We start from the raw sequence: 20,700 nt of genomic DNA, 5'->3' as shown, positions 1-20,700 counted from the left end.
ACAATGACGTTATATAAAGAGAGAGAGAAACACGGTAAAAAAGAAAATGTAGACCCAGTGAGGACTTTACTCACGCTCTCGTCTATCCATATTTTGTACAATAAAATAGCTGTTATCACATGCCCCGAGGCATGTGCAGAGTGCTGCAGTGATGGCACATTTGGTAGGCCATTGCAATTGCAATCAGTGAGTGTGAACAAGCTGTAAAAAGTCCCAATGGACCACATTGTGTGCCTTTAATATAAATCGCAATGTAAGCACGATGATGATTACTATAGACTACAATGACAGTCACAGGCTCGTTGCTATATATACTACAATGCCTGTCAGTCGCAGGCTCGTTGCTATGATGCCCTCTAGTGGCATCTCTTATAACATGTGCGACTGCAGGCATCATAGCAAAGAGCCTGTGATGACAGGACAATGCTTCCCAACACAGTGTGGATCGGAAAGAATCACTCACGCCGGCTGCATATGTTGACATCTGGGGGACATGGAGGACACTTCAAAGGTTGGCCACACACTCCGGTCTGAAAAGAGGGAATATCCTGTGGATTACCATACTTATACACATAACAGCAAGCAAGGGAGAGGGGCACGCTAATTACTCTATGCATAGCAGCAATCGGGGGGGGCACAGATTACTTTACACATAGTGACAAGCGGGGAAGGGGGCACGTGATCATTAGCGCTGCTATTTTTTTTTTACACATTGCGGTGAAGGGGGCACAAGGGGGAGAGGGGCACTAATGACTGACTCGAGTATAATCCAAGAGCCCCACTTTTGGGCCACTTTTTTGGCCTCAAAAATTTGGCTTATACTTTACGGTAGTTAAAGAATGCATAATAGGAAAAAATGACATACTTCCCTCATCCCTTGTACCGCCAACCATTCATGCAACTTTTTTTATGGGATTGAAACCCCATTTCTTCACAGTCACAGGTTGCCAGGTGCCATCAAGATGCCTTCTCAATCTAGCTGGCCCAATCCATCTGGTCACAAGCTTTAGGAAAGCAATGGCAGGCAGCATGGATTGACAAAACTGCCACACTCTTTGCTTTGCCAGTGTTTCCAAGAAATAGACTAAAGTAGTATCTAGAAAATTTAACTGGTTTACTAGTCAGGCTGCCACTACAGTAATGAAGACGAGGTGACAGAGGTCAGGTCTAGCAAGACAAGACGTGCTGAGCAGGGAACTAAATAGATCACCTACTGTCTGTAGTGTTTTGCTAATATTTCCTGGAGGTAAACTTTTTCTCCATAACTATATTTATTATCATTGTTTACAGAGGAGGTAAAGAGAATGGACCAACGTACTCTGAAGCTGATTCTTCAGAACCACATCATTAAGGACAAGTTCCTCCTTAATGGACTTTACAATGGACAAACCCTGGAAACCGTTGGTGGAAAACTTCTCAGAGTTTTTGTTTACCGCACTGTAAGTATGCTTTATTACCATGTGATGTCTCAGAGTAAAAAACATATCACTTGTAACTAAAATATAGCTTAATAACTGTAGTAACAAATATGTAGCTTTATCTCGACGTTAGTACTCTATATTATCAGACTTTCTGCCTTCCTGCTTAAAGTGAACCTCCGGACTAAAAATTGACTCAGCAGCACTGAAAAGGCTTTGTGTTTCTTTAACAGTTTCACAGTATCAGAACTTTGTTTCTCTTATACAAGCCTCATTTTTAGCTGCACAGAAGAAAACTTCCCGGGCTTTTTCCCCTGATGCTGTGCAAAGCATGATGGAATTTCTGATTTTGTTGTTCTTGTTCTGCTGTTTTGGTGCAATTTTTATTTTTATTTTTTTTTTACATTTTGAATTTGACATTTGAAGCCTAGCGAGTGCAGCTGGGAGGGGTAATCAGGACACAGGATAGTTGGAACTGTGTCTCCTGCTCCTTGTCACCTCCTTCCAACCAAAAATATGGCTGCCCCCATGACAAAGATGGCAGCCCCCATCAGGGCCGGATTTGTACTTTTTACCGCCCAAGGCCAACTATACCGTCTGTATGGTTATTATCTCTGTGTGCCCCAATGAGAATTGTACTTACATCATTGGATGTCACAGACAATAACTATAGATTATAAGTTATGTTTTCCTTAAGAACTTTTATGTTATGTTTGCCATCTCATTAATGATGGACCTATTGTGTCACCATGAGAGTTAGGCTAAAGTGTACCTGCAGTATAGAGCTTACAGGTCTTGCAGGGACGACACAAGTACAGGACAGAGAGTTCAAAGGTTAAAGCAGTCCCTGTAGATAGGGATGGCTGCATAGAACAGCTTTACTGTCCCTCACTGAGCCGCCCCTAAATTTCTGGTGCCCTAGGCCATGGCCTATCTGGCCTTGCCAGAAATCCGGCCCTGGCCCCCATGAATCACAAACATTTGCCTGTTCTTTTAAAACCGGGTGGGTAAGAGATTATATTACCTATCTATTCTAATTAACATAACTAATGTAACTTGATGACAGTATGTTTGTTTAGGCTGAAGTTCCCCTTTAAAGGACCACTATTGCGGAAAATGTTTAAATAAAAAAAAAAAAATATATATATATATATATAAAAGTATGTTTCTTCCAGAGTAAAACACATTATAAATGACTTTTTCCTATTTTTTGCTGTCACTTAGAGTAGGTAGTAAACAGATGACAGATCTGACACATTTTGGACTAGTCCATCTCCACAGGGAGATTCTCAGTATTACCTTTATTCTTTACAAAAGCACTGTCTAGAAAGGATCTATACAACGATGCTAATCAGCTTTCCTACCCATTTGCACACCATTTTTTCAGATGGACAAAGCAACTGCAGTTCAGAAAGTGATTTTGTACATAAATAAATTACTAAGAATCCCTTATGAGCAAATGGACTAGTTCAGAACCTGTCCATGACAGAAACATAGGGAAAAAAGTTTACTCTGGGAGAAATATATGTGTGTATGTGTGTATTTTAAATGTTAAAATGTTTGCGATAGTTGGGGGCATGGCTGAAAAAGGAGGGGGTTGCGACAGGGGCAAACCGAGGCATGGCATTGGGCAAGAGGAGGTGTGGATGAGCCTTCTAAGCCAGAAATTCCAAACATGCACTGGAACTCACTTGGGTACAGTAGAGCCTGTGACAGCAGTCCGAGCTGCTGAGGTGGTAAGGCTGCATTGTGTACAGACCTACCACCAGTTTTCCGTCATGCAAATATCTACAGGCTTGCATTAAACTTCAGCATAAAAACAAACTAGCAATGTACGCTTGTAAAAGTTGCAAACGCTGAACCAAATACAGTATTGTGAAATGTTTACTGTAGCAGTTGAGATTTTTTACTACCTTTTATTTTAATGCACAGGCTGTTTGCATTGAAAACTCCTGCATGCTCCGTGGAAGCAAAGAAGGCAGAAATGGTGCTATCCACACCTTCAGAGAACTCGTCAAGCCTGCTGAAAAGTCCTTCTATGACATACTGAGTACTGACAAGCGTTTCAGGTAAGTTTCCTTTGTGGCTACCTTTAAATTCCACATTTACTTAGAAAAGTGCAATCCCTTTAGTTCAGCCCCATACATTGCAGGAATTAATGGCAAACATTACTTCAGTTTAGTTACTTTTATATGTGCTTATAAGGATCAATCATTCTTTATTGCTTTAAATACAATTCTGCAAAGAATTTGAGTTTACTACCAGGTTTTGTAAGTTCACAATCATAACTGAATGAACACTGAAATAGAACAATTAATCCTCCAAAAGGTAGATGTAGTACAGCGCACAGCCAGTACATTAAGTGGCAGTATAAAACACTCAAAAGGAAAAAAAAATAATATTTCCTTCTTAAAAATCACTTGTTACACATGGCCAAATTGGCCAATATGGGTCATCAACATGTGGGTCATCAGCAAGTACAAACATAATCAAGTTTCTGGGAGGTCCGGTAGATTAATTTTAGGTTCGGAAGTCCAGGTACCGGTAAGAAAAGGAGACTACTACTCACAAACGTGGGTTGCTATTGGCAACCACAATTGCAGGCAAGCAGAGAAAGACCGTCTCCATGCAGTTATTAATTGCAAGAAAAACACAGAGATAAGAATTAAAATAGTAATCTACTGATACTGCATTTCTGTAGCTTATCTTCCTATGGCTGTGCATTTCCAACACATGAATTAATGTCTATGCTTGAAGTCACCATGAACAGATAAGAAATTCCAATCTGCCCACAGTTCGCAGGAAGTTCATTATACAGCAAATGTAGCCTTTAGCTGAGTCTGCACAGCCACAGAGGAGGAGTACAGCTAAAGTTGAATGGTGATATGTTAGATGTGGAAGGGGACTTTCTACACACAGTTTTTTTTTCATGATGTCTGACTCTGTATGAGGTCATGTGCTGGAAACATAAACATCTAATTTAGGTCTGCTGAGTTAGCAGTTTTCATCAATCATTCTACAGTGCAGGTTCATGAAACTCTTAATAAACCGCGGGGAGACATCTGACATGTAGCTAGTGAGGCGTTCCTGAAAGCTTACTTCATTTTGGTTTGGCAAAGCACTATTATCGTTTTTAGTTTGCGGCTTGAACAGTAATTTAAACATTTCATAAAGTTCCATGAAGGTTATAGTGAAACACAATGTTCTCCTTCATAGTAGACGGTATTACTGTGGCTGATCAAGCATCTATAATTTACTGGGCACACAATTCATTTAAATCTAATTTATTACATTATGACAATGAATGTTCCAGATTTTTGGATTGTGGGAAGAAGCCCATACAAAAAAAAATTGGAAACTCGATGCAAATATGCCCTTGGATTATTTCAAAACCAGAATTCTTGTGGTGCAAGGCAAATGTGTTAATCCAGTCCTCGAGGGCCATATCCATGCTAGCCAGCATTTAGGATGGACTGAGAAGTGAGAAATAGAGTAATGTGTTCTATTTGATGAACCACACCTTTCCTGATTCAGTCCCATCAATTAATTTGAGCTGTGCCAAAAATGTGTGATAACGTCGTCCCTCGAGGACTGGAGTTCAACTTCCTTGATCAAACCAATGTGTTATTATTGTAATTAGATATAGGATGATGTATTCGTGTGATTGACTTCATGCTTCTGTTTTTAGCATTTTCCTAGACTTGATCCAACATGCTGAACTGAAAGAACTACTGTCTGGACCTGGAGCCTGGAGTCTCATTATCCCTACCAATGATGCCTTCAAGGACCTCAGCAGAGAAGACATTGAAATTTTGAAACGTAGGTTTGGCTTATGTTACGAGTCTTCACACTAAGCAACATATCCCACTCCCAACAGATCTTAATAGAGAAGATCTTAAAATTTTGAAATGTATGTTTGGTTTATGTTATGGGTTTTTACACTATGCATCATGTTCCAATGGATCTCAGTAGAGAAGATCTTAAAATGCTGTTTTATGAGTTATCACACAATGTAATATGTCCCAACAGGGGGGAAGGTTACCATGTAAAGCCATATGTCTCATTTATCTTTTGTTGTCAGTGGGTCACCTTATTATCTGTGGCAAGTCTGAGAGCAATGTTACTGACTGTTAATGACAGAGCTTCAGCTTCCCTTTGTTTTAATTGAAACAACATACAAAATTCTGATCAGCATATCTTCACTCTGGGTGGTGTTTGACCAAGAGTTGGCCTCAACATTCTTCAGGCTGAAGTAATGGGCCACACACCAATGTGATAATCCAATGGTTTTATTCATCCATGTGTAAAACCATTTGATAAGTCCACATCCAAAGGGTTCATTTGGGGCCACAGTGGGTCAATTTTTTCACTGTACTGTAACTGGAGTACATGTCCAGCATCTGATTCATCATATTTAAACAGTTCTAACTTAATTCTGTTGTGAGGAAAGATGCAACACCATAACTGAAAGTAAATCTATAGCAGGTAGAGAAGGGCCGGGCCAAGGCAGAGGTGAGAGAGGCTCCAGCCTCAGGGCACAGTGTAGGAGGGGGCGCACAACTCACTTAGCTATCATTCCCCTATTGTGTTTGAAGCAGAAAGAAATAAGAAAATGGGATACATGGCAGTGACTGCAAGTCAGATAACTGGAGATTAAGGTGTTAGGGGGGGTTGGGGGCCCTGGGGCGCCTCTTAGTCTAATAGCAATCAGTGAGTGTGATGGCTGGGGTAGGAGGGATGGAGGGGCTTACTTTGATGTCTCAACCATGGGTGCTGGAGGACCTTGTCCCGCTGCCATATTTATTTCCTAATTTGAAAAAAATATACTGATTGCCTGGCTGTCCTGCAGATTCTGCGCCTCTAACACATTAAAGGGAACCTGGACTGAGTAAAATTATTTAAAATAAACACATGAGGTAACTTCAAATGAATATTACATAGTTACCTTGCCATCCGTTCCTCTCAGAAGCTCACCATTTTCTTCTGACAATAATCCCTTCCAGTTCTGACAACATTTTGTCAGAACTGAAACATATCAGTTGCTGTCAGTTATAGCTGAGAGGACAACTGATGTGCCAGTTAATGTCCATGTTTTCCTATGGCTCAAGTAGTATGACTTGAGTATGTTTATTTTCACTTTTAGTTTTCAGTTCAGGTTTTCTTTAAGCCACTGATCCAAGAGTATGTATTTCAGATGCTTTGACTAAAGTCTGAATATAATGGCTGCATTCTTGTTTCAAGTTTGTGATTCAGACACCACTGAAAACTCAGCAGTAACTTATAACCTGTACAATTTAATAAACAAACCTATTAGGGGAAAATATAAAACATGTATGGTAAGCTGGTTGCATGGGTGTGCTCACCCCTAAGCTAGTAGCTTGCTGAAGCATCTTTAATTACATCATTCAGACTTCTTAGGTATACACCTGCCATCAATTAAAGAGACTCTGATTGTCCTCCAAAAAAGCTCAGCTGTCCTAGGAGGATTTTCCTGATATTGATTCAGTTGCCTGCTACACCAAAACCACGGTTCACAAAGAGCTTAAAAATCATAAAAAGGGATATCATTGTTGCAAAGTATCATTGAGGAGAATAACAATAATTACCATGGAACACAGTGAAGACATCAAAAAGTAGAGAAAATATGGAACAACTGTGACATTGCAAAGAACTGAACATCCCTCCGAAATTAATGAAAGGACAGGACAAAAAATGGTGAGAGAGCCTGCCTAAAGACCTATAGTAACACTGAAAGAGCCTGATGAATTTCTGGGAGAACAGGCTGTGACCATCAGAAGAAAGAACAAACTCTGGGCACCTTCCGTCCTTGTTTATTGTATCAAGTGTTGCGTTATACAGCAAGGTGTGAGATCCATACCATAGTCAACAATGTATTAGAGCCAGGATGGTGGTGGTGAGATGGAGGTGGGGGTGTCGGGCACCAGTGTCTACTACATATGTAACAGCAATTTCCCATGTTCTCCATATGTCTAGATTATAGGGTATAATTGCAACACAGAAGTGTTTTTTGCAAGGAAAAACATACAGGTCTAGCTAAAGTTTGACAAATAAATAAATTCCCACAAATAAATCAAGTTCCCCAAAAGCATAATGAAAAACATCTTCTGGATTTGATGAGACTTTGATTTTTTTTTTTTACCTACAATTCCAAAAAGTATGTTTAGCACAAAAACAATTTGCACCAACACAAGAACAACATAACAAAGGTTAAGCATGGTGGTAGCAGCATCACGCTTTGGGGTTGCTATTATTCAACTGGAACTGCAGCTTTGATGAAGGTGGAGAAATTATGAGCATTTAGAAATACCAGTTACTTTTGGCCCAATCCCTTTAGGTATCTGCTAGTAAGCTGAAGTTAAAGAGGAATTTCACATTTCAGTACTACAATGACTTTAATAGTACATCCAAAAGAATTTTTTTGCAATAACAAATGGCCAGAGCCAACCTAAAGCCAAAAGAAAATCTGTGATGTGACCTGAAAAGTCTGCACAAGAGATGCCCTCGCAAACTGAGAGACTTTGAAAACTTTTGCAAAAAATAGTGGGTAAATATTGCCAAGTACAGATATGCCATGCTGATAAACTCCTACCCAAGAGGACTGAATGCTGTATCAAAATCAAAAGCTGCTTCAACAAACCATCTGGCAAGGTGTCTGAACCTTTATCATCTCATTTATACAGGGCAGATGAGCAGGTTTGAATAGAAAATACAATGTATATTTTAATAGCAATATCTTTTTTTTTCAGGTAACAAGCTTGCCCTTCAGAACATCCTCCTGTACCATCTTGCCCCAGGTGTCTTTGTTGGTGGAGGATTTGAATCTGGTGTCACAAACATTGTGAAATCTCTTCAAGGAGGCAACATTTGGTTCAAGTTTGTAAGTAACCGTCCTCTTGGCGTAAATACATGAACGTACTTTGCTCCCCAAATTTCGATGTAGCTTAATGTTGTTGAATTTTCACAAGAGATTCAGTAATTAACTCCTGTATATATATATATATACCAACATCCAAAAATTGACTTATTAGTTGCTAATTGTGGATGAAATTTATTAACCTATCTGCCTGTACACTAGCAGGAGAAGGAAGTCGGTCGTGCCCCTTGGTAGCATATAAAAATGGCTAACCTGGAGCTAACCCTAACAATAGTATTGTCTCATAAGTTGAAAGAGCCCTAGCTCTAACCTATTCTCATTAGAGAGACTGGCAGAGAAAGTGAGCAAGAAAGCTTAATCCTAAACCGTGTCAGAAAAATAAATGTGATTATTAATGTCTCACTTTTAGAACTCTAGCTTTAATAAGGCAGCTTCCAAATATCCGCCACCACCAAGCGTTTTGATTGGCTGTAGGAGCACATTAGTCTCACTTATCCATTCCTGGATAAGTTAAATGTGTAGCAAATTGCGCTACCTGTGCAAGGCTCGTTATGTCAGTGGAGTAAATAGTAAATACCAGTAAAATTGTACACTTGGTAATTTTACTGTTAATTAGTGAATATGCCCGAGAATTGCAATCATCAGAGGTCTTTTTGATTAAAGACCCAATGATTACCATCCACTCTGCTGTTCTGTAACCGAAATACCGAGACAGTGTACTGGCAAAAACAAATCTCCCACCAAGGATCGTCATTGGTCCATTGATCTGGACCAATAAGAATCTTTCCTAAGATAGACTCTTATTAATCAGATAAGTAGGCTAATTAGATGTTCCAGCAGGAAATTCAAAGAGACTTCCTACTCTATGAACACTACAGCAACTCAATACTGAACATTCAGAGAAACCTAGCAAATGCATCTTTGAATATTGGGCTAGGGTTTCCCATTGGTCTATTGAACTGACTAATTACAATAGTTTCCTCACAATGGTCCATTCAATGTCCCAATATGTATCAAGAGAAAGGAACACTGGGATAATAAAAAGGGCATTCAGTTCTCATAAGCAAGTTTCATTGGCCAAGGCCAAGCCAGGTAATTTTCACCTTGCTCTTTTTTGTTAAACCAGTCATGGAAATATATCTTCATACGCATTACATAATTGATAATGGGTAATGCTAGAAATTATTGTAATTGCTTCTTCATTTAGAATTGTACATGAATGTCAGTATAAATCTTTATTTTAACGTCTTTTTTTTTTAATAGATTAATGGCTCTCTCACCATAAATGGCGTTAAAGTCTTGGAGAAAGATATGATGGGAACTAATGGCGTTATTCATGTAGTAGATAAATTCATGTTCCCTGCAGGTCAGTGGTGTTTGTCTTCCTTTGAAACACAGAAATAGGATTTGTAAAAAATGTGCATTATTTTTCTATTTCCCTTAAAGGATACCTGTATCCACATGGAAAAAACAAATGACATATTCACTTAGGAAGAGGGAAGACTCTAGATCCCTTAGAGCCTTTCCAATCTCCTCATTGTCCCCTCATTCAGCCCACTGCTGGGCCCCCAATTTCAGCATCTGACTTAAATGTTGAAGAAGCCTTCAGGTCTCCTTCGGAAGGTTATGGAAGTACTCGGGTCTCTGAGTAATTCCAAAGATGAGGGCTGCATACTGCACGTGTATGAGCGTGAACTTGTGCATGCGCAGTACGCTCCGTTCTCCTCTGAAGAACTCAGAGACCAGAGTACATTTTTGGGTCTCCTAGAAAGGCAATGGAAGTACTCGGTTCTCTGAGTACTTCCATTGTCTTCCTAGGAGATCCAAAAATGCAGCCAGCTGTAAATTTAAATTGGCACCCAGCAGCAAAACAAGGGAAGCAGGAACGATCTAAGTGATCCAGAGCCTTCCTTCATCTTGGGTGAGTATGTCACTTTTTCCCCTGGCGGCTACAGGTATCCTTTAATGCTATAATAAAAGTGAACCCCAGACATAAAATATTGAGCTTTTTAAATTTGGCTGTCAATAATAGTGTTTCACTGCATGTGCTGTGTCTGGAGGTAGCGGATCATACCTACAGTATATCCTCATTTTGCCTCTGATATGCATCTTCCTCGTACTCCTCCTTATTACTATATCCTCTGTATATGGCTCTTCCTCCTTCTCATACTCATCATCCATTTTCTCCTCATCTTCTTCCTGATCCTCCTCTTCATGATCTTCACTCTCTCCTTCCTCAGCTTCCTTCTTCTCATGATTCATATACTTAATGTTTATCCTCTTCCTTCTTCTCATCCTCTGCTTTTCTCCTTCTCTTCACTCTCCTTATTCTCCACATTATTTCTGTATTCAAATCAAATCAAATCAAAGATAGCTTTATTGGCATGACCAAGATTAATTACAGGTATTGCCAAAGCAAGGGGAAAAGGTAGACATGGGAGGCGGTGGGGTAGAGGGACATTGGCTTAGTAGTCTGTGGACATATTTTAGGTTTACAGTTCCGTTATGTTCCTCTCAGTCTGTGGCATGCTGTGACATAGCGCGCAGCGATTGTCACTGTGGATTCCTCTTCTCCTAGTAGGATATATGTTTTTCTCTGATCTTCGAATGTGAGAAAGTCTGGGAATAGTTCCAACAATTTCTTAATGTAGGTGTTCCTGGTAGCAGTATATTTGGGTCTTCTGCTCACAGTGTTGGCATAGTCGCTCCTCAATGGGTTTGTATTCACCATGTTCCTATTTCTTGCATTTCATGTTTCCCCTCCTCTTTGTCAATAGCCTTTTTCTTCTTATATTCATCCTCCTCATACTCCTCCTTCTGATTGTCCTCCTCACTCTTCCCTTATTCTTTTTTCTGTTCTATTCTTGCCTTTTCTATTGAACAAATACTTATTTTTGGCAGTGTAATATATAGAATATGAATAACAACATCTGGAACCTGGTTACACTCTTCTACTTTTTGTCACATTTACTTTAGATGGATCTATTGGTGATGAACAACTCCTTGGAGTTTTGAATAAGATAGTCAAATATATTACTATCAAGGTACATAATATTTAAATGTCAGTTTTTTCTTCACTTTGAACATTGAATTTCACAATCATAAACCGTTTGTAATCCAAATAAAATAACTCTTAAAGGACAACTATCAATAACCAAATGTTGTAGAAGTATAACATACAGATAAAATAGCTGTGGAAGCATTTCCTACTTTTCAGGTTAAATATCAGAGGCAAAAGCTGTAATTCATTGAGTGTAGGCTGTAGCCGCATTGGAAGGATTCGTTAGCAAAGAGGAGTCTGTGCTTAGTGAGAAATGTGACAATACAGCCAGTGCTGGTCTCTGCATATATCTCAGAAAACTACAAACTTTTTGTCTTTGACAGCAAAAAAACCCAAAAAACTTTAGTATGAAAATAATACCTTGGTATCAGGTTTCACACACAACAGAGAATCTTTACTTATGCTGCAAATAACAATGTACTGGAAAACAAAGCCATTCAGAGAGACAAGCAGCTGCAGTTTAAGCTAGTGAGACCAGTCATCTGCAAAATATATAAAGTACACGCATGGTTAACAGATGTAGGGAGAGGGATTCCCTCCCTCCTTATAATTCACTGGTCCAACACCCTGGTCTGAACCCCTCCATCAGTGAATTGTGAAATTAATGTGATAACATAAAAGGAAGAGATAAGCAGGGGTAGATATGCAGCAATACCTAGTAACACCTAGACAAGCTATTCCTATCCAAGTTTAAAAAAAACATATAGTTGTCCTTTATCTTTGCAATCATTATGTTGGACTCTTCCTGTACATAATGAGAGGATAAATTGGTTACGTCTTTATTTTTTCCAGTTGGTCCGTGGCAGCAAATTCCAGGAAATCCCTTTCACCAAATACAGTAAGCAACATCTTAATTTTATAATATACAGTTCAATTATGCTTACATTTTTGGCTTTCTTAATCAAGCTGAAGAGTATTATCCCTAAACACAGCAATTGTGTCTTCATCAAGTAACATGTAAACTCATTCTGAAGCTTTTAGCTTGGCAGTTGCTTTGCTGATTGCTGTTTTGGTAACTACTCTTAATTGTATCCTGAGATTTTTTTTTTATAAAGCTTCAAACCATGTAGTTTCAATGTATAATTATATGTTCTTCTATCCAATGCTGTTGAAATTATCCAAAAGGCAGTTTATAAGAAACATATTCTAGAGACAGAGCGAGCAGCAAAAGTGCAGAAGTTGGGAAACATTTTCTTTGAAAACTTTATGTCAAAATTCCCAAGTCGTTTCAGTCTTAAGCCCTGTACGCACGTTAGATAAAAGTCGGCTGAGGGGGCCAATATCGACTGTATCAGCCGATAATCAGGCATGTGTACAGTGGCCCCAACCTGCAACCACAGATTGGCCTGTGATCCGTTTGGCCAGTGATCTGCTAGGTGGATTAACTCAGCCGATTGCTTTGTCTGCCCACTAGCCCAGCCCACCGCATGACATGCCACTCCTTCAGCCCTCAGCCTCTACACATTGAGAAAGAGCGCCCAGTTATGTCACCTGAAAAATTGGGTCCCGATGCCCATTGGGTGACATCAGTCACGTGCCTGTACGAGCTTATAGGCATCCGAAAATATTTAAAATGAGAGGGAATGTAAAGTTGTAGAGTTGTGTTACTATTTGGACAGTGAACAAACCCATCACTGAAGGGGCAATAAGAATGCTTGATACATTAAAAGCGGAATAGACACTATTCCTTATTTCATTAATTTATTTTCACTTGAGGTTCACTTTAATACTTATGAGCATTCAGACTGTGTATAAAATATGCATTTTGTTTTTAACTTCATGTTGTTTGCTTCTTTTTTCCTTCCAGTCACAACAGTTACTAAGAAAGTAATTACAGGTATGTGCTGACACACTTTTATGTGTTTCTTAGTAAGAAGAGACCTGTGCATTAAGACATTACACTATAATGTAGCTACACATTTTTCCACAATTTGAAGATATTAAAGGGACTCCGAGCACCTCTCATGGGCATGCCTTTAAGCCAGATGACTTCCAGCAAAGTCGTGCTATGACCCCTCTAGAGGAGCCTCTTGCAATGGCCATGCGTGTCACTTCCTCTTCCTACTTCATTCAGTGATGCACTTCTCTAACAGAGAATACAGGGTGACCCAGAAGTTATAACATAGCCAAGATGGCAGCTACGATTTTTAAATTGGTGTAGAATGGCGATTAAGGCATCAAATGAAAGAGGAGAGCACAAGCTGCAGAAAGGTATGCATCTTTAAGTACTTTGCAGTACTGGTCGGAGTCTCTTTAAAGGCATACCCATGAGAGGTGCTCGGAGTCCCATCAAGTAGTACAGTGAGGTTAAAACCTTAATCCTTACCTTGTTCCAAAGCGCAGTAAATAAAAAATTTAGAAGCAGGAAGTGAGTCAAGGGGCATAATAAGCATGTTCTGCCGAAGCTGTTTGGCTTGCATCAGTATTCTCTTTAGACTACAAAGAGGGGCGTAGAATAAATTCTGTGAGGTTTCAATCTACAGTTAATCATAAAGCTTCCTCGCAAAAGACAGTCCTACTTAAAAGCAACGCTGAGTGCAATTTGCCTTCTTAAAAATGATTTGCCATAATCCAGCTTTAAAGAAAACCCAAGGTGGTTTTTAGGGGGCAGATGGGACACAGAGGCATGTTCTCTGCCTCATGACATGCCTCTGTGTCCCAACGCCACTGCTCTCTGCCCCCACTACCGCGCTATAGCCCCCCCCCCCCCAATGATTAGCGACAATATTTGTTGCTATCTCGGAGGTAAACACATGGGAGAGGGATTCCCTGCTCAAAATGCCGCCAGGGGCGTTCCTGCAGGATTTTCAGCTCTCTCTCTCCCTGGCTGTGCCCCCACCACTCCCCCGCCTCCCTGCATGCTGTGAATGAGAGCGGTGCTGGAATCTCTCATTCCAGCGCCGTGACCCAGAGTTCACGAAAGTGAAAGAGGGCCATTGCGGCCCACAGTAGCATTGCGGAGCGGTGGATTTGGGGGCTACCTGATCAGCTCAGCTTCCCCAGATCAGGTAGCCTATTTTTTTTTTTTATTTCATGAGCCCACCTCGGGCTCTCTTTAAGTGAGCAACTGTTGTTTCCCATGTTGCATCACTCCAGAATAAGCAAATTATTTCTTTATGCCCCTGAGGCCAGACTCACGTCTAGAACCGCTGGTGTACAGTGAGCCTATAACTTTTAAATTTAACAGAGCCACATCAAACCAACATGCAGACAGCCTGTTTTGGACCTTGTAGTCCTCATCAGTGGATAAATAAGGCAATAATTTGCAGATTCAGGAATGAAGCATATAATACTAGTGATTCTCAATTTGGGCATGTAGCAACAGAAGTGTTAGAAATTATTCTACTACTAGCTGCACGGTGAGTGTAAATTGGCGTCAAATGCAGAAGAGGTTTTTAAAGGCACTAGTGATTGCATTTGTGTTTAAAGTTGAAACATCGATTAACTTACTACTATGTTTTTTGTGATATGTGGGAAGAAATCAGAAAGCCCAAGGAAAATGAAGGCAAAAAACTCAAAAAATACAAGCCCAACCTCACTGCTGTATGGCAATAGTGCTATCTCTCATGCAATCTTTTGGACACCTCCGACTGTGTCCATATTTTTCTGTTCATCCGTTAATCATGTGGAAGCTAAACTGAAGAGTTGGAATTCCTGCCTAGAACTAGTTTTAAGCAAGGAGAGAGATACCTTGCGTGATTATTTATACTACACAGAATTAAGAGGATAGCTGTAACGATCGGTGTCAGCACACAGAGAGAATCTGATTATTGGTGATCTGCAGAATCACCAAGAATGCAGATGTATACCTGATTATTGATGATCTGCAGAATCACCAATAATACAGATATGACTAACCTCTGGACACCTATATAGTGTGAGTATTTGGTGCAACAGTAATGACTTTGAGTAGGACCACCCGAGGAGCAGGCGGTCCTTGGCAGTATTAGGAATACCTCCCTCTGGGAAGTATGAAGACCTTCCAGCAGCCTGAGACTTCCAAGGAGATGGAGCCCCAGGCTGAATAGCAGGAAGGGTAATCTCTCTAGAGAGAGTGATAGCTCGCAAGGTCGGGCAGGCTAGGTCGGCAACACACGGGCAGTGAAAGTACAGAGACAGTAGACTGATTCAGTAACCAGGGACAGGCAGGGTTTGGCAACAGGAAGGCAGATATGCTGAGGTACTGAATCAGAAAGCAAGAGCGAGGTCAACAGAGCAAATGGTCATAACAGGTAACAAATAGATTCCTAGTCTGGGGTGTGAGGTCTGTGGTCTCAACACCCAGGAACTAGTCTAAGGTATAACACAGTATTGACACAGAATTCCTAAGCTGGGGTGTGAGGTCCGTGGTCTCAACACCCTGGAACTGGTCTAAAGTATAACACAGTAAATAACACAGTAGTAATCTGGCTCAGTGTGAAACCCCAGGTCCTCCTGGTTCTAACACACTGTGGGATCTGACTATGGTCTGAGTGCTTTCACGTAAGTGTTCGCAACGGCAGACAACTTGAGACTGACCAGCAATAACTATATATAGAGTGGCGCTCCCTGGCGCCACCCAGCGCTGATCAACCAATAGCCGCCCGCTCTGAGATCAGCTGACCAACCTGGTCAGCTGATCCCTCTCCGTTTGTCATAAAGGTTCTGCCTCTCAGCGCGCACGCGCGTATTCCTCAATCTGTGTGCACTAGAAAGCCCAGCCACATCAGACGCATGCCGCCGCGTGTAAACCGCCGAGCTGAATGTGGAACCAGCCGCCTCGCTGCCAGTCCGCGCGGCGGCTTTTCCGCAATCTATTACAATAGCTAGATGCTTTCCATCCTGATGTAAGTCATTGTATAGTCATGTCAATTCATTGAATTAAGCTGTTTGTGAATAGTTAAGTTAAATCAGCTTAACATATGTGGATAATATGACACTTAGGTCCTATTGTTTTTCTTGTTTGTTTTTGTTTTTCCAACAGAACCAGTTAAGACAATCACAAGAGTAATTGGAGGCGAGACAATCCGTAGAGTTATCCCAGGTATTGAGTGACAACAATACATTTTGCCAGTTGTTTTCTGCACAGTATTCTTTAGTTTGAAATTCTGCATAACATTTATACCAAGGCCCTAACTAGTTGGAAAAGCCTTCGTAGAGGAGACAACCTTTGGGGGACCCCAACTCCTTACCCTGCCTCCAATATAGAGGTTCATCCTTCAGATCAAGTGTTGTTATGGCTACACTTGTTATAGGTGGGGAATTATGATGGCCAGACTTGTATTATGAATCCTGGCAGATGAGTTCCCAGATTGTGTAGTCACCAAAGGCAGACCGGGAACGAAGGCGAGTACATTGTGAGGGTAGCCACCAAAGTTTGGTTGGTTGGGATTATTCATCACTATGCCCCTTAACTGTACTGTACATAAAATGCCTTATCAGACTTATGTAAACTAGAACTAAAGTCAAAGCATCAAGAAATTTGGCTTATACTGTAAAGGTAACAATAACAGTCACAAGCTAAAATAATACTGTTTTTAGACATGGTCCTTGGTATGTTTGGCCATCTGTTGAATTTACTTATTGCTCTTTGTCCTGATGCAATGTAAGGGTGGGGCATCAGGTATAAAGTAATCATAGGTACACAGATAGCCATGAGTAACAAAGCAATGACCTTATTTACAAGCTAACTAGTCAGAATAGTAAATTAATGCCATTCAAGACTACACTTCCAATGAAACAGACATGCTGTACTTCGTTGGGAAACTTAATATGTCCCAAACATGCAGGTGATCTTCAAGCTGGTCCAGCATAGTCATACTAACTCCATGTCTTTTTGTTAATATCTAGACCTACTTTACTCAAGTTTTGAGGTTTGATCAACAGAAATCTAACTGCAAGGGGTATGAGCTGTTATGTGATGCACTTTGTGCAAAGCCATGAACTCTCTTAATTATACTACCGATGAGTCTCCAAATGTCATGTCAAGGATGCTTCTAGTGCACCTCAAAAAAGTGTACATGTGCATATCAATTGTCTGCAGACTAAAATTTTGTGCAGAGACCGCCACTGTTTGTAATATGTCTATTTGAGTAATGTGATGAAATAATCTTTTGCGTAACTGCATTTAAGTTACACTGGATCCCAGTGTGGAGAAGACCCCAAACATACTCATCATCAAAATAACAAAAGTTGCTTTTAATTAATAACTGTACACAGCTTTCTTGCAAACTTCTTCATGCATGATACAGAACTGGATTCGGGTTCACAACTGATTCAGTTTTCTATCATGTCTAAAGAAGAAACTTAACATTTTAAAAGCTTGCAAGAAAACTTTCTACAGTTCTTGGCCATTAAGGTTTTAGGTATTGCATAAAGCATCTACCTAAAGCAACTTTTCTTGTTTTGACAGGAAATCTTTTCAGATTAGGTGCCAGGGAATTCAAGATACAGTAGAGTCTAAGTTAACCGGCAATGATGGGGATTGATTGATATGGGATAAGTGTCCTTTTTGGTTGCATGAGTCTCTATGTTAAAAACAGGCCAAGCTAACACAGTACTATACCCCACTCTATACACATACCATGAAATCCGTATTTATATTTTAAAATAGAGTCATTGGAAGTCTATTAATGTTGAGGGAGCTGTGGAACCCAGTCTGTAAGCACAGCAAAGTGCACAAACAGCCTAAGAAATTGGCCTTCACCACTGTGAGTACTGCCAAGTGTGAGGGATATGTGCTGGCTGGCTAAGACTGCTGGTTAATTGAGTTCAAGATAACTGGGACTCTACTGTACATTAAAATAATACTCAAAAGGTTTTCTTTGAAACTTATACTGTATCTGGTGAATACAGGTTCTTCTGTGTAACCGCTCATGTTGGAGATCCTTGTGCTGTATGTTGCAACCGGTTATAATAACAAACTTTATATGTATTGCTTTATAAAATCATTAGATGGGTCACAGGATCAAGGACTATTTGTGGACGGAGACTCAGGTATTCTGTGGACCAATTTTCCACTTTATTTCTGACACAGAATTGCTTGTTGGCAGGGCAGTCACAAAACTACAAACCAAATATCCTCTTTTCTCTTATGTTCTAGTGCCTGCTGATTTGCTCAGAAACTCATTTGCCTTTATTGCACTTTTGACCCCTTCCTGTACATTTACTTGCATGCAATGTAATGTACAGTATTGCTATCTAACTCATTCACCAAGTTTCACAAATGCACTCTTCTCTAGTTGTTCACAACCCACTATTGTTTGCAGATTTTATTTGACGGTAGCATTTTAATTCTAGGTCTTCTTATTGCACCTTCTTAAAGTATGCTGGTGGAATGTTTTGATATATTCACAGCCTTTTTTTCTGCTTTCACATGCTTTCACTTGGGATGTTTATTGCTCACAAAGTCACAGAATGATCACGTATGAAATTATACTAATACAGTTTTTACAATATGTACATTGATGAAATTAAAATCAACAAAATATGTACTTTTCAATCTCTATAGTGGACAAAAGGTAACGTATAATATCTAATTGTTTTTTTTAATGTATGTCTAGAAGGGGATTAAAAAGAAGAAAAAAAAACACTTTTAACATTTATACATGTAAGGGAACATTTCAACTACGGGTGATTCACTGTGCTGAGCCATAAGCAAATTCGGGCAAGGAAACAGCCTTTTGAAATCAATATCGTCTAATTCAATGTGGAGTAAAATCAGTGGGCATTCAGAAAAAAAAGACAATGTATGCAAATCCCTTTAGCCATGTATAATATGGCAAGAGGGATTCAGATGCATCTTGCATTGCAGCTGTGCTGGCATTGTGTCTCGCAAGACATATGCAGTGCACAATGGAAATGGGTCCTTAAAGCGGAATATAACCCTGCATTTCAACTTTGCTCTAAAACATTATTTACAGCATATTATATGCAACCAGCTTTTTTTCTTTTTACTAGACCAGCATTGGAAGGGTTACACACAGAGCTTTAAAGTTCCAGAGAAATGCAGACACATCCGAAGCTTAGATAGATACATTTAAATAAACAGAATGAGGAATGTTACACACTCTTTGGCTGTCCTCCAGCTCCTGCACAGTCAGAGAGAGTGAATCACATTCCACACGTGTTACATAGTTACATAGTTACGTAGTTACATAGTTATTTTGGTTGAAAAAAGACATACGTCCATCGAGTTCAACCAGTACAAAGTACAACTCCAGCCCATCCCCCACATACCCCTGTTGATCCAGAGGAAGGCGAAAAAAACCCCACAAGGCATGGTCCAATTAGCCCCAAAAGGGAAAAATTCCTTCCTGACCCCAGATGGCAATCAGATAAAATCCCTGGATCAACATCATTAGGCATAACCTAGTAATTGTAGCCATGGATGTCTTTCAATGCAAGGAAAGCATCTAAGCCCCCTTTAAATGCAGGTATAGAGTTTGCCATAACGACTTCCTGTGGCAATGCATTCCACATCTTAATCACTCTTACTGTAAAGAACCCTTTCCTAAATAAATGGCTAAAACGTTTTTCCTCCATGCGCAGCTCATGTCCTCTAGTCCTTTGAGAAGGCCTAGGGACAAAAAGCTCATCCGCCAAGCTATTATATTGCCAAGCTATTATATTGCCCTCTGATGTATTTATACATGTTAATTAGATCTCCTTTAAGGCGTCTTTTCTCTAGACTAAATAAACCCAGTTTATCTAACCTTTCTTGGTAAGCGAGACCTTCCATCCCACGTATCAATTTTATAGCTCGTCTCTGCACCTGCTCTAAAACTGCAATATCTTTTTTGTAATGTGGTGCCCAGAACTGAATTCCATATTCCAGATGTGGCCTTACTAGAGAGTTAAACAGGGGCAATATTATGCTAGCATCTCAAGTTTTTATTTCCCTTTTAATGCATCCCAAAATTTTGTTCGCTTTAGCTGCAGCGGCTTGGCATTGAGTACGATTATTTAACTTGTTGTCGATGAGTACTCCTAAGTCCTTCTCCAAGTTTGATGTTCCCAACTGTATCCCATTTATTTTGTATGGTGCTAGACCATTGGTACGACCAAAATGCATGACTTTACATTTGTCAACATTGAATTTCATCTGCCATGTATGTGCCCATATAGCCATCCTATCCAGATCCTGTTGCAATATGACACTATCTTCCTGAGAGTTGATGATTCTGCACAATTTTGTATCATCTGCAAAAATAGCAACATTACTCACTACTGCATCTACTAGGTCATTAATAAATAAATTGAAGAGCACTGGACCCAGTACAGACCCCTGTGGGACCCCACTGCTAACAGTCTCCCATTTTGAGTACGATCCATTGACCACAACTCTT

General features: G+C 40.1%; 1 protein-coding gene across 4 annotated transcripts in view; it reads left to right on the top strand.

Annotated features, from left to right (window-relative positions):
- Positions 1-20,700, top strand: part of POSTN (periostin) — a 99,431-nt gene that overhangs the window by 61,508 nt on the left and 17,223 nt on the right. For 3 of the 4 annotated variants that reach the window (XM_068267098.1, XM_068267097.1, XM_068267095.1), the window contains exons 10-19: positions 1,291-1,439; positions 3,351-3,487; positions 5,107-5,237; positions 8,186-8,316; positions 9,577-9,679; positions 11,290-11,357; positions 12,167-12,212; positions 13,182-13,211; positions 16,338-16,397; positions 18,308-18,349. In XM_068267098.1, the coding sequence (XP_068123199.1) occupies positions 1,291-1,439; positions 3,351-3,487; positions 5,107-5,237; positions 8,186-8,316; positions 9,577-9,679; positions 11,290-11,357; positions 12,167-12,212; positions 13,182-13,211; positions 16,338-16,397; positions 18,308-18,349 (897 nt within the window). The remainder of the gene's footprint in view (positions 1-1,290; positions 1,440-3,350; positions 3,488-5,106; positions 5,238-8,185; positions 8,317-9,576; positions 9,680-11,289; positions 11,358-12,166; positions 12,213-13,181; positions 13,212-16,337; positions 16,398-18,307; positions 18,350-20,700) is intronic. The other variant, XM_068267096.1, reaches the window with a different exon arrangement.

Source organism: Hyperolius riggenbachi, chromosome 2 (assembly GCF_040937935.1).
Source record: "Hyperolius riggenbachi isolate aHypRig1 chromosome 2, aHypRig1.pri, whole genome shotgun sequence".
Taxonomy (NCBI): Eukaryota; Metazoa; Chordata; class Amphibia; order Anura; family Hyperoliidae; genus Hyperolius; species Hyperolius riggenbachi.
This window is presented reverse-complemented; position numbering and strand designations above follow the sequence as displayed.